The following is a 15,078-nucleotide window of genomic DNA, read 5'->3' as shown; positions in this document are numbered from 1 at the left end:
AACATAAGCACAGGCCTATTGTTGCAAAACCTTTTTTTTGTGGTCTACTTGTATCTAACACAGCACAGGCACTGAGGGATTGACGTGATACACGGATAGAGTTTCTCCATGATAGAGACAGCCCAATAATTTACAGTCTTCTGGTTGGTCATGGAACATTTGCAGTTGTGTCGCTGCAGCCTGAGCCTTCCGACACAGTCTTGCTCGGGTGCTTTATATCAGAGCAGGGTGGTTTTATTTAGAGCGATGAGAAAGTGCTTTACTTTCCATGGTCATTTAAGCTCTGGTCTCTCTTAACTGTTATTTGTTGTAGCAATGCTACTCATACCTTCAATATGTATCATTCTTTGTTCGTATTTACGGTTAGGCACTGAACAAGAATGCACATGGTCAAGATCCCTGCTTTGAAGTGTTTACAGTCTAAAGCTCATGGCATACACCCAGAATTCACCTTTGATTTGGCTGTGTCAGATATGTTTATTCTATTCAGGTATTTATTCCCACATTGCCTCAGCCTCCTGACATCATTAAGCATTTGAGTTTGTATTTCCATTACAGCAGAGACTGTAGAAAAGATTTAAAGGAGAACGACATTAAATTATTTCAGAGAGACTGCATAAGGTTTACAGGAAGAGGAGAATAAAGGAGAGTACATATGGGAGAGAGAGTGAACTATGGCTTTGTCCAGTTCAGTGGGGTTTCAGAACTGACTGGGATAGATGGCATCGAAGGTTCTTGAGAGTGAGGATAAAATAGATACAACCACTTTATAAATAAAAATGATCCAAACTTCCCATCTGTTTTAAGTTGCCAAAGGATATGTGTTTTTAAAGGGAGCCAGAGAAAAATTTGCAGCATCCTAGATTGGAAGAAAGAACAAGAACAAGAGTTTTAGCTTTTAGGGGGGGAAAAAAAAAAAAAGATTAATTTTAGAAATGTTAGAGGGTAAGAGATGATGTGATATGGACACAGCCTTCCTACCAGTGACTAGAACAAGACAAATTTTTTCACAGAGAGAGGAAAGTAGAGGCAATTTCTTTCTCTGTCATGGACACAAATTGTTCTAGATGCTATTTCACAGCCTAAAATGAGTGTGGAAAGCTTCCAGTGTGACATTTCTGTGGGATGAATGTCAGCAATAGATAAAGTAAGTGATACATGGTTCTAAAGTACTGCACTGTATGAATTAGCAAACCAGTATCCTCCCTTATGTACTCCTCATTCATTTCCTTGGTTTCTAGTGGTGTTACTGAATATATTCTTTTATCTTCCTCTGATGGAGTCATTGGATGCTATTCTGCAGCAACATAGTCATGGCTCTATGTTTGTGTGTGTCTTTCTGTCTTTTTATGGAAGCCTATGGTGTATCTTTGCCTCTCTTTACTGATAAAAACACAAATGTGGTTTGTTTGGTTTTTTTTTAAATAAAACAGGATTTTGCATATCTTGACTTAGAAACCTTGGAAAATGATAAATGGTTAATATAAAGAACTGTGTCCCTTTTTTTGGAAAATTGTCAGCCAAAATCTTAAAGAAGAGACATGTTAAAGTATTACAAAAGGATATTTCTTAATTGCTTGGTCTCTTATACAAAAATGAAGCTTATTAACTTTTTTCTTCATTTTTAGCTTCTCATGTCTGTGTTTGACAACAGCATGAAAACGTTTGGGGTTATTGAAAGTGACCCTTTTGACTGGGAGAAGAGTGGAACTGACGGCTCTTTGACAACGACAACAACTTCAACTACACCTCAGTTACACACTCGTCTTACTCCAGCTGCAATTGGGTATGTATGCACATTGTGGTCACTTAAAAAGCAGCTGCAGAGTACCAAAGGAAAATTATCTTCATAATTTAGTTTTTTTCTGCAGGATGTTGAATAGAGGAATGGAGGTTTGGGAGCATTTGACGTATTTCCCTTTTTAGGGTTGCCTGAAAGGTCAGCAATGCGGCCCTAAATTTATAGCAATAAAAACTAGTATCTCAGAGAATTGCATGTAAATTTGCTAGTCCATCTGTTGCTAAATCATATTTTGTGGAACTAAACGATGCATCCTGAGTTTAACTGCTGGGAAATAAACCCATTGTTTTCTGTAAGCTTGGAATAAACTACTAGCTGCAATTTCCTTATAACTTTGATAAATGAATGGATCTTTATAGGAAATTTGGAAATAGATTTTGGTTGTGTTTAAAATAATATTTAATGTGGTCTTTGAGACCTTCTTTAATTAAGCAAGTTGGATGAGATGTGATATTTAATAATGCCCATATCCATCTCAGGGGATTGGCAAACATAAGAGTTGTTTATGGGTGAGGAGGAAGACTTTGTGTCTGTTTTAGGCCTTGAGTAGATCAACTTTTTATCTGAGAGTCATGAAGGTTGTGACATGGGAGTTTTGACAATGTAGTTAGGCTGAAAACCACCAAAATTTCACTCAGAATACATTAAATACCCAGTATTTCAAGGTAATTTAAAAAAAAGTGCTAAAATAAATGTCAGTCAAGACATTAACTGGTTTTAACATTACACAGGTGTATGGTGTTCACTGTTGAACACACTGAAGTTGACAGGGATTTTGTGTATGATTCAGTCCCATTATCACACTAAGCATCACACTGGAGTTATTGATAGTCTTGGCTGCAGTTAACAATTTTGGTGAATGTAAAGGAATGACTTTTAATTGACTTTCTGACCATTCACTTTTTAGGAATAGCATTGCTTCAGTTTCAGATACTGAGCTAAGCCTTAGCCCTGTTTAGCCCCAAGTCAATGGGACTACAGAACTTTAATTAAAATGTAATGTTGTGTTAGCATTATGCTTATGTTTTGATTATCAATAATTGGACCAAAATAGCACTTTGGTAAGAATAGTGATTAAAAATGCATTTAGTTTGCTGAGTGATCTCTCTTCCTCACACATATGTTTTTTTATTCTACCAAATTTTGGGGAAAAGGAAACTATATGATGAAAGTTACCATTAATTTTTTTTGAATAGAAAAATGTATGTAGAAGCGTCATGAGTGAAGCTGAACCTGGGCATGATCTCTAACAAATTTTCTCAGAAGTTGCTTCAAAAACATTCAAGAAGCCTGCTTTTAAGTGATTGGTTTTTGATTTATACCTTTTGTTATGTGCCCAAATTAAAGACACATAAATTGTGAAAGTCAAGAAGTAAGGTTTTGATATTAAATAATTTACAAGAGTTTGTTTTCTACAGAAGCATACTTTTGCTTATAATTTTTTGTTTCTTTCTTTTAGTAGAGTAGAAAAGGCTTTAGAGTAGAAAATAATTTCAAGAAACATATTAGTCTCAAAATTTTTACCTTTCCCTATTTTTCCCTTCCCTTTTTTTTTTTTTTTTTTTAACTACTTTTGTAGAATTGCCAATGCCACTCCTATCCCAGGAGATTTGCTGCGAGAAAACACAGATGAAGTGTTTCCTGATGAACAGCTCAGTGATGGAGAGAATGGTATTCCAGTTGGTGTCTCACCAGAGAAACTACCTGGATCACCTGGGCATCAACGTCCTCAGGAAAAAGATGTTTGGGAAGAAATGGATGCAAACAGAAACAAAATAAAATTAGGGATTTGTAAGGTACTTACAAATCTGCATTGTGAAGACCGTCTTTCAACAGTTTCCTGTCCTCATAGCACACATAGGATTTAATAATGCAGTCTTACTAATATTGATTAGCCAGAATGGTCTAAGAAAACAAGATTTATGGTAGAGCTAACACACTTTATTAGAGAGATTTATATACTGGAACAAGCAGACAAGCTTTTGGGCCTTGTGTCGCTTTATCAGGTCTTCAGGATGAATAGTAGATTGCTGATAATTTGAGATTCTTTGTAGTTTATTCATATTTATATTCTTCAGACATGATTTTGATTCTTGCCCACTGAATGACAGCAAAGCAAATTTCCTGCATCTTGCACGTGTAGAAGTTAATACTGAATATACAAAAAACAGTTTAATACTATACTTCAGTTGACACATTGTGGTTAGCAGTATCCATTTAATTCACTTGGCGGTTTTGTCTCTGTAAGATATGATACCTTTGTACTGATCCAAAATGGTTCATGGGGCTAGTCTTTAGAAGAGAATGCTGCGCAATTTTGAAAAGTGTTCTCTGAGAAGTGGTTCCTGTCTTCCTTGCTCACAATCACATTTCATACTCAGACAAATGTAGTCCTGTTTCTTGATATAAAAATATTTTGAACGTGAAGAGGGATCTGCTACTGAAATGTTCTAAGCTAGGAGAGCTGTCTAGTTTTGAGGTTGTTACTTCTTGGTTACTAGAAAAAATGTATTGTGGGAAAGAATAAGGTATGCTGCATATTTTCAAATGTGCTTATTTGTTTATTTTTTATGAAAGAGGGAGGAAGGAGATCGGTCTGGTTTAAACAAAGGCATTTTCTATTAGTTATATTTGTTGAAACTAAGGATGATCATGATTTCCCAGCTCTAAATCATGTCCAGTTAGTATATAAGGTGGGATGCAGTTGAACTAAAACATAGCTATAAGTCGCAGAAATCTCTAATAGATGTCATGTGTAACAGTGTTATATGCTCCACAGAATTGTAAAAGACAGCTTGGAAACTAACTTATCTTTAATAAGACCACTTGACCGTAAAGCAGACTGAAGATGCTACCAAGTGCTGGGTTTCAGACTGTTATTAAAGAAAATTTCAGAGAAAAGTGCGAAATACTGGAGTAATTTTAAGTAATCTTCCCAGAACTAGTATATTACTAAGTATTTTGTCTGTTGTAGGTGTGTGCCGAAGAGCATATCTAAACTATCTTAACTATGGCATGAATTTAAGGACCATTACAAATACAAATTGGCTTATCGCTGGCTAAAAACCTGGGTGGTATTCACTATGTAGTACCTTGTGTTTCTCTGTTTTGCTGCTCTTAGTGAGTTACATTTTTACCTTACTTCCTTACTTCCGTACTTACCTTACACAGGCTGCCACAGAGGAAGAAAACAGCCATGGGCCAGTGAATGGAATGCTTAATGCACCGAGTCTTGGTTCTCCAATTCGTGTTCGCTCAGAGACCACCCAGCTAGACAGGGATGTCCCACTGGTGCGAAAGTTACGTTCAATTCACAGCTTTGAACTGGAGAAGCGCCTGACATTGGAGTCAAAGCCGGACACTGATAAATTTCTTGAGACCTGGTAAAGAAATTATTTTATTTTTATGCTTAGATCTTTTCAGGATATGTAGTTAAGATTCTATCATCTTTCCTCTACTGGGTGAAAACCAGGAATGGAACTGCTGAGCTATGCCTATGCAAGCTACAATGAAGTATTTAGTATGTTAATAATACTGCTTGATTAATGGATTTCACCACATGAAAGCTTCTTTAAAACAAGATTAGTGCTAGTATACAGTTAAAGTTAGACTTCCACACTTGAGAATTTTTTATTTCAAGACCTAGCAGTGTAATCCTGTTGTTTGTTACCTTTTTCTTCAGTGGGATAATGTTGACAGTCAGTACAACTCATCCTAAATAAGAATGATGACATCAGGTGCTCAATAGAGGTGACATGGGGTTAGATTATGTGACATGAGAAGGACAGTTTACAAGAAGTGGAATTATGAAGTAAAGTTAGAAATTTACCTGCACGCAGCAGGTTTAGTTATGCCCCAAAGGTGTTGCACCAACATAAAAAAATCTTGATACAAGACAGAGGTCTTAACATGGAATTTGAAGGTAGAGAAGAGGCAGATGTTTTAGAACAGATTCAATCAATTTGCCGATGTGTAGAAAGAATCATAGAATTATTAAGGTTGTTAAAGACCTCCAAGATCATCAAGTCCAACTGTCAACCCAACACCACCATGCCTACTAAACCATGTCCCGAAGTGCCATGTCTACATGTTTTTTTTAACACCTCCAGGGATGGTGACTCCACCACCTCTCTGGGCAGCCTGTTCCAATGCTTGATCATTGGAATACGGAGCAAAGGACACAGTCAAATCTGACTGAAAGGCAGAGGCTGAGTGGGGACAGTAGAAGACAGCTGAAATGCTGACAGTGGCAAAATCCTTCTAAATACATCATAGGGGAGTTATGAATTTGAATTTGTTTGATGAAGCAAGTTACGCAAAGCATAAATAAGGAATCAATCAAAACAATCAGTAATGTTCTTCTTGAAAGCATCTACTGACTGCTGCTGGAGACATCTGTTTCTTCTGTTCTGCATGAGTGTCTGCTTTGTAGCATAAATTAAGTGCAGTGCACATCTGGTGGTAGCTTCACCACTGAGTTGGTATCCACTCACTATTCTCCCTTCTGGTAATTACTTTTACAATATAAAATGATACATTACAATTACACTTCCAATATTTGCAAATTTCTAAGACCACCTGTCCATTTTTACTTGACATCAGAGTTACTTCTTAAATTGTGGATCTTTCAACCACTGTAGATTGTTCTAAAATATCACAACAAATTTTTATATAAATCTAGCTCAAATATAGCATGCATTATTAATTCTTAACTAATTCAGATATTAACTTTTTTTCTTAAGTTTGGAGAAGATGCAGAAAGACTTGAATGCTGCGGCAGAGCATGGACCATGTTTGGCACTATGATGAAGAATATCTTCCAGACGCTTCAAAGCCTGTGTCAGCTGGTTCTCCAGAACATGTTGATGGTGGTGTTAGCAATGGATTTGTAGCTGTCAACTTAAGCTCCTCCAGGCAGGAGGCTGATTCTAAGGAATGGGTGATAATAGATAAGGAACGGGACTTGCAGGACTTCAGGACAAATGAGGCGTTAGGGCATAAAATGACTGGAAGTCCCTCAGATGAAGAGCCAGAGGTACTACAAGTTCTAGAGGAGACCCCTCCAGAAGAGCAGCCCAGACAGGGTGGTTGGGCAGGAAACGGAGTCCATGCCAAGAGCCAAGCCTCAGGGATGGAGTTTGTTCTAGCCATGGAGTGTCACCCTGCTGCTTCCGAACAGCTTACAGATAAATTGGAACTTCTGTCCGGAGCTGCTGGACAGCTTCTTGCAGCCACCCCTACAAGTCCTATGGAAGCTCAAGCAGAAGGAGCACTCACTCCGGTAAGAGAAACGGTCGCAGTTTTATCAAACCTCTCTTTATGCAGAATTCTATGAGGAAATAGTAAGGGAAAAGACAAGGCAGTGACTAAAATACAGTAGTGTAGCAGAATTTCCTAGTTTTGTCAGATATGGGACTTGATTCTTGAGGAATGATCTTCCATGTTCTGTTATATGAGTGTTTACATTCTCCCATGGAAGTGGCCATTAGTTCTGCAGGTATGGCCTCAATAGAGAAACAGAACTGGCCTCAATAAAAAAATAAAATAATTATATTTTTTTTCTCTCTCTCTATAAAGAAGCGCCTTATGCAGCTATTCCTAATCAGTGAGAGATACACATGCAAACATATGTTTATTATATTTGCAGTACATAAACATAAAATTACAATGAATGCGTAAAATACCATGCTACAATGTTTGATGTGCTTCAGGAAAAGCCTAAATGGCTGAAATTTTTAACAGAGTTACTTGCTCTCACCATCATTGGTGTAATGTTTTCTTTTGGAATTCCCTTTGTTTTTTCCTGTTTCTTCTGAACTTTCTAATGGCTCTTACACAAATGATGTGTTGGCTTTTATAAATTGTTGCTACTTCTCACTTCCAAGATAATTTTGCAACTACTGCTTTACTCCCAGAGTTTTTACTAAGGCACATTGCTCTGCTTCCATTGCATCCTCCTCTTTTTGTGTTTCTCTGTCTTTTCTAAAGAATTCTCATTTGCACTGATTTTGAACATTTACTTTTTTCTCCTCTGTCACTGATTCTAAACAAAGGTTCTACTAATCATCAGGTGGTTTTATTTTGAAAGCCATTAAAAAACAGCTTGCAATTTTGTATTCAAATGTACTATCCCACTTTATACAAACTTGGCTCTTTTGGGGGAAATAGCTATTTTACTTAAAACTGAAAGCAGCCATGATGTAAGTATCGTACTACAGTGCAAGTAATGGACAAAATATTCATCTGTAAAGGAAGAAGCTTCTGAGCAGGGGAGTAGAAATAGTTGTAAACAAGGTCAATTAATTATAAGATATATCAGAAGAAATAGTGGTTGAAGTAGGCACTGGGGTGAGACTATATTTTAATTCGGTTTTGCAAGCAGGTAAGGGATATTTCTCATTACGTCAAAAATGGGGGACACGAATGTGGTTTGTGTTATCCTGGAAGAGCAAGTAGTACTGTGAGGGCAAGGTAAATGGTAGGAAGGAACTTGCTGTCTTGAAGGTGAATCATGTGGAATTGAAAATGCAAACTGAACGGGGAATAAAAAAAGTAGAAATCATTTGGCTGATTCAGAAACTGGGAACAGAGTGTGTCTATTCCAACTGTGATGGCAATTTGTGGTAGTCTTCCATCTACTGCATTAGCCCTTGAAAGCCAAACAAAGTCCAGGAGGACATTTGGGGTGAGTTGGTCTTTCTGTCCTACATTGATGATATTCCATGTCATAAAAGATGCTTAAATATTTGGGGTGGGTACTGGAACCTAGCTGTTCTTATAGGTGAGTGTCCTAGTCACTTCACAGGGAGACAGTATATATATATATATACACATCTTCATATAGGAGTTCTCCTGGTGACCATAGGGAGCTGTTTGGTAGAGTCCTTTTCCTTCCTTCTTCCTCAAAGCATTTACCTACCTGAAACTGTTCTTTGAATGTGATCCTTGTTTGTGGATCAAATGGTTTTTTTCTTTAGTAATTTTATTTAGGTAGCGCCTTCCTGACAATACAAATAACAGGGAAAGGGTTGTATTTTACATTTCTGCTAATTTAATTATATTGCAACTACACTGGTTACTAAGAGCAGGCTTGGATCCAAGAATTAGGACCATACATCAAATGGCTGAAGTGTTAACTAAAAGGGGTTAAAAATAGATGTTGAACTTACAGTAGTATACTAGCTTAATGTAATTTCTGAAACAGTTTACTCATTTCAAACAGTTTGAAACTCTAGGACATGTCAGCATTCATTGTCATTGTGCTTATGAATATACCTCCCATATGGATTTCTAGTGACCTGCCTCACTATCACTTAGGAGAACGTATGATGAATTATGCTCTTTGAGCTTATTCTGATAGGTTTGTTAAATGTGCAAGCAATTACTTCAATGGTAAATGAATAAAATAGTTTTCCTGGTTTATGTAATTTTTTTTTTTCATTTTTACTTTGATGATTCTTCTTTATTCTTTATTTCTTTCAGGGCTTTATTGTTCTCTTTATTGTAGTAAGTTCTCTTTATTGTATTAAGTGGTAGAAAGGATGTTTCTGTGTGAGAAACTATATGTTCATATATGACCCATAGTTCTATTTTCTCCTGAAGGAAAGAAATTGCTGGTCTGCAGTCCTTCCATTTGTAGATAAATGTTCTTTCTGAAACTGTGTGTACGCGCATTTCCTGTAATTGATGATAATATAATTTTGTATGTGTTTCACACAGCATCAGTTGTCTAATAAGAACGTAAAGTTTTAGCCGTTCAGGAAGGAAACTTGAACTCAAAAAATAAGACAGAAAAATGTGTAAGTTATTGGCTTGGGGATGAGCAAGTTTCAGGCATAAAAAATTACAGCAAATTATGCTGTCTATTATGAAAAAATGCTGCAGGTAAAAGAACTGATTTTCATGTTATCACTCATGCTTTTCCAGTTGTAATACAGATTCTGTGTGCTACCAGAAAATACCAGTTTGATCTGGCTCAGTCATGGGCACATGGTCACATTTCTGTTGAACTATTCAGAGCATGCTGCTAGGATATATATGCTGACTTTATGCTTTTCATAAAGGCTTTATGTTGACTTTGGCTGCAGGATGACAGACAGTACCTGATTTGCTGTAATACCTGTTGGTATGAAGTTAATCTGTCAAAAGAATTTGCACTGATCTAGAGTAATTGTGAATTTATACTGGAGCAGCACTTTGCATCATACAGCTCTATTTTTCTTTTCCTTGATCTGGTACTAAGAGCCTAAAGCTGGACTTCCTGTGCTGTTGAACCATGGCCTCATTAATTTACTGTGTTTATATTGAATTGCAGTGAACTCCATACAGTGCATGCACAAAACTTTGCAACATATATTTGTCAAGCAGATACTTCAGCAAAGAAATAATAGTGGGGTTGAAGTAATCCAATATATAACAGCTAATTCCATTTTCATCTTCAGTTTAAATTAAACAACAGTTTGCTCTGGTCACACTTGTTTGACAACCTAATACCATATATATGTGTGTGTGTGTGTGTATGCATGCATGGTTACAGAAGCAGTTTGACTGTGTGAATCTACTTATTATTTAGAAATATTGCTGAAATTAGCATTTTGTATATTGAGGTGCTATTATGTTTTATCAAAAACCTGCTTTTAAATTTCCATTTATTTCTGAGTTCTAAGTCATTTAATTTTCATGTATCTTCTATCCTCCCTTGCTGCTTTTATGAGACACTGGAAATCCTACATTTTTCCAGTTGGGAGACAGCTATGCATTATGGGCACTGAAGCTTTAGGACTGACAATTGAATATACCTGTTCCTCAGAAACTGAAATGCTTGATAGGTGTTCTCTTTTTTTCCAAGGAATACAGATTAGAATTGCAAATACCATGGTAGAAAACACAAAATCACCTTCATGAAGCTTGCAAAAAGTTTCCATGTCTCTACTCTTCGTGGTTTTGTCTAAATGTACTCGGAATAAAGATTTGCAAATTGTGTATAGCAGTCTCATTTACAGGTATTTAGATGTGTCACCATCAGTTATTTATTCAGCGCTGGAAAAGGTCTTGCAAAGAATCAGTTGATTTCAGAGTTGTATGTCAAAACCATAAGTTTATTAGAGTCATCAGTTTGAAAATGTACTTTCTCTGAAATTATTAGTTTGGAACGCTCTGGCTTTACAGTTCCTGTTTTGTTGTTTGGTATTTTTTTTTTTTTCTTTTTTTTCCTCTTTGCTAAATGCTCGAGTGATGTAGTTCAAGATGAAGCAATTGTTTGTGGATTCCCCAGGCCAGTGTATTCTTCTAGTTTGATCCCATATTTGGGAAATTTCATCAAAATTATTTAGTACTAATCCTACTGGTCAATCCTGGCAGCAACGGTTCTTGATATATGCTGCTATAGCCGTAGTTGTACAGTCACATTTGTAAAGCCTGCAGTGGGTGTATATGCTAACAATATAGTCATCTCAGAAAACAATGTTGCATGGATGGGCTAAGCATTTGCAAGGACCTGTCAACAATCAGCTGGTTTGTATATGCAATGTCCTTGGTACAGACTGTGTCAGTTTATGAAATTTGCCGTAGATTGTTACTGACTGACTGAAGGTAGGAGCCAGCGAGAGAAAGGATGCTCACTTTTGATTTTGATACTGGGTTTTTAAAGACTGGTGGAAAATGTGAAGATTAGACTTAAGATACTGCTTAAAGTATCAGCTTTTAGTCCGTGAGGGAGTTGTGAATTTGATCTTCTAAGAGAGTGCATATAGGCAAGACATAAACAAGAATTATTAAAATATTGATTTTTTCAACCTTATTTTCTTCCCCGCCGTATTGTTCTCACAGCTCAACTCATCTCATATGCTGCATTTCTCCACTCCAAGAATTTCAAGTCCCATCCTCCGCACCATGAGCCCTATAGCCTATCTATCCATCCACTCGGACCCTCTGAAAGAGGCTGGTTTACCAAGGAGTCAATCAGCTGAGAGCCACTCCTCTTCTTCCCGCTCAACTGGTCGTAGGCAGCTTCCTGTCATTCCCTGTGGCAACAAGTTCCCCCCTGTCATTCGCATCTCAAAAGCACAACTTCAGCAGGTGAATAAGCCTTGTCTTCATAAAAGTGACTGCATTGTAGCAGTCATCTGCAAAGTTTAACATTTTCAGTTGCTCTGCACAGTCCGGTAGTAGGCATATGCTAGTCATACTGCTATACACAACATCCTAAAAAATATTTTGAAAGATCAAGTTAGGGAATAAGAAAGGGTCTTGTTCAGGAATAGAGTCAGGAATACTCTATGAGGAAGATACATTGTCCCACTTATAAGAGGTAAAATTAGAGAGATGACTATTTAAATAGCAGTTATTTTGGTTATGATCTGGAGCACCAAGTATCTATGGATGTTCTGGAAGACAGATTCAATTCCTTAGCAGGATTTTCTCTTGAAAAAGGTAGGATTACAAAATCCAGAAAGCAGATTTTTGCTTCTTTCAAAACTAAGATTAAAATCTCTCTCTTTTTTTTTTTTTTTTTTTTTTTCTTTTTCCTTTTTCAGTGTGTTCTTGTAATCAGTACCAGGTGGATTTTGAATTAGGAATACATATTAAAATTTGGACTACCTTAAATGATTTTAATATGAGAAGAAAGGATCTAGAGATAGTCAAATTGCTACTTTGGGAATGAACAATTAATGAATTGTTCCACTTGCAGTATAGAAAGCAAAGATGGGATTATCAAGAGTGATAGCTAATTGAAAATGTCACTAGAGAAAGTGGACTTTTCATAGTTTTGTATTTCCAGTTTCATTACAATATGAAAAAGGTGAAGGCTTAGAATCATAATTAACCATAATTTGTGTATTAGTCACAAAAATATTGAGATTTGCAAAGCAGCATGAGCTTGCATTGACTGGTAAAGCAGTATGACATAGCATTAATGCATAAGACCGTAACATATCATCATCATTTTGCCATTAATATTTCATTTGGATTATATTTTGTGTTGCCTTTTATTTCCAATGTATTTTTCAGTATAAATATTTCTATGTGAAAGACTTTTCTTTTTTCAGTGATGCATGCACAGGAGTATTGATACTGAAAGTAATCCATCAACATTAGCTTCTTCCAAACTTCCATAGGATCAGTGGTGAGCGATAACAAGGCAAAGTAGCTGGAGTACTTATGTCAGCATTTTGTCTGTTAACCCAAAGGGCAGTGATTTTTTTTCCTGCATCTCCTCGCTGCTCTTTATCTGAATAGTTCTGTGCTCAATATAACGGAAATGGACAAGCAGTAGCTCCCAGATGTTCATCATTGTGAACTTGATGAGATACCAAAATACCACATTTTTCATGGTGACCGAACTGGGCAAAAGGACTTAGGAGAAATTAACCCATTAAAAGTTAACCTTCAGTATTTTTCAGGATTAGTTTGTATCCCAGGATGCAAAATGACCTAATTTTTTTTTTTGCCTGTATATCTATGATTTAAATTTTCTGGTCAGAATATATTGCAGGTATAATTAGCAAACTGATAGCAATACTCAAAGAAAGTAGGTTGGCATAGAGGGTCTTCTCTGGCTTCCCACCAAATGAATACAGCTGCAATATTAATAGGGGCTGCAAAGCGATACATTTTCTTGTCATGTGAAAAAGAATTGGTATTGTGCCAGGTCCTGCTACTGAGTGGAGTGAGGATTATACGTAGCATTCTCAGCCTCTTCTTTCTTTTTACCTGGTAAGTCCATGTCTGCTGTGTTCCCTTTAAAGCTGTGATTTTGAAAGTCCTGATTCTGTTGAGAATTTGTCTTGCAGTTTTTCATTTGCTATGGAAACTACAAGCACATGGTTCTTTAGTTCGTTCCAACAATGAAGGCCTCGTGTACTTTATGGCTCACTGAAGAATTTAAATACTTTTGCAAGTCCTTCTCTTTTCTACAGTGCAGTAATGTTAGGTACTTAGCAAGCTAGAAGCAGCAGCAGCATGAAAGATGAATATGCATATTAATAACTTAAAGCTTTTCTCCAGTTAAATTTTAAAAATCATTTTAATGTCATTCTACATTATTCTGTATAAATATTTGGTACTGAATGTATTTTCCTATATTTCCTGCTGTTTGCAATTTGGTTTGGCATTCATAACTAATGAATTGCAGAAGTCAGGGATCTGTGCTCTGAAATTTATTTTCAAGTATTAAAAAATAAAAAATGATACATTCGTTCCTGAAATCGAGCAAAGGGATTTTCTTTCCTGATTGTTGATGAGTGAGGGTTCAGGAGCTGTAACCCACCTTCCTCTAGTTTGACATCAGATAGAGGAGGTAACGAAATTTCTGTATATTCTCTGCTCACTAGTGCAGAGAGGGTATAGGATGTAGGTCTACCTTTATTTGTTCGATAAAGAGAACTCTCTAGCCATAAATGTATTATGGAAGAGAATTGGAGTATTTTGCTTCAACTCTCCTTAGTTATTCCACTTGCAGCATAAAGAAAGAGTCTGGCAGCATTAGAGCATGGTCAACTAGTACAGCAAATCCTCTTGAAACATAACCTTTTTCTTTCTTTCTGTGAATTTTTCAGTCAGATAAGTTCTCTGAACTCTGCTTATTAGAGAACTACGTAGAATTTTGTGTGAGGTCAATGGAAAAGGTGATGTGAATGCAGCAACTACTGGTCAGGACCGTGTATGAAGAGATTGCTTAGGTAGACATTGGGCTAGTTGTGTAATTGTGTCTTGAGAAACAGTCAAAATCAGGGACCTCAGATTTTGGTCTCTGGTTTCTCAGCTCTAGTTCTTCAGTAAGGTAGTGAACACCTTTTCTAGCCATGGCAGCTGTCTAGGATACTTCTAAACTGGCTGCTATACAGAAAGATTCAGCCCTTAGCAAAGGTGGATTCCAGGTTTGGCATATTTTCATTTCTGATGTGCTTAATGAGACATGTACAAGAGGGCTAATTTTAATTAAATGATTTTGTGGTTATTCATTGTATTAGGGAAGAATAATCTGTGTCTCAGCTTAAGTGATTGGAATTAGTTGGCACTTACACAAATATTTTCTTAATTTTCAAATATTTATCTTAATTTCTCAATCTACAATCTACCTTACTGCAACATTTTAAAATTATTTTATAATTATATAGTTATATTATTAGTTATAAAATGCTCTGAAATCTTCCCACACAAGGTGCTATGGAAATGCAAACCATCATATTCATATTCATATCCAAGATGAGAAATAATATACTGAGTTGAAAAATTTACCTTAATTTTTAAGCATCTCACTGGAATTCAGGGACCTA

At 36.4% G+C, this 15,078-nt stretch overlaps 1 protein-coding gene across 1 annotated transcript in view; it reads left to right on the top strand.

Moving 5' to 3' along the window:
• TTBK2 (tau tubulin kinase 2) overlaps window positions 1-15,078 on the top strand; it is a 69,856-nt gene that overhangs the window by 40,498 nt on the left and 14,280 nt on the right. The window contains 5 exon segments of the mRNA XM_009640240.2: window positions 1,629-1,786; window positions 3,381-3,597; window positions 4,973-5,184; window positions 6,544-6,582; window positions 6,584-7,082. Of these exon segments, the coding sequence (XP_009638535.2) occupies window positions 1,629-1,786; window positions 3,381-3,597; window positions 4,973-5,184; window positions 6,544-6,582; window positions 6,584-7,082 (1,125 nt within the window).

The sequence above is a fragment of the Egretta garzetta genome, unplaced genomic scaffold (assembly GCF_000687185.1).
Source record: "Egretta garzetta isolate BGI_Z169 unplaced genomic scaffold, ASM68718v1 scaffold526, whole genome shotgun sequence".
In the NCBI taxonomy this organism is placed as follows: domain Eukaryota; kingdom Metazoa; phylum Chordata; class Aves; order Pelecaniformes; family Ardeidae; genus Egretta; species Egretta garzetta.
Note: the sequence above shows the minus strand (reverse complement) of the source record. Positions and strands in the feature narration are given on the sequence as shown.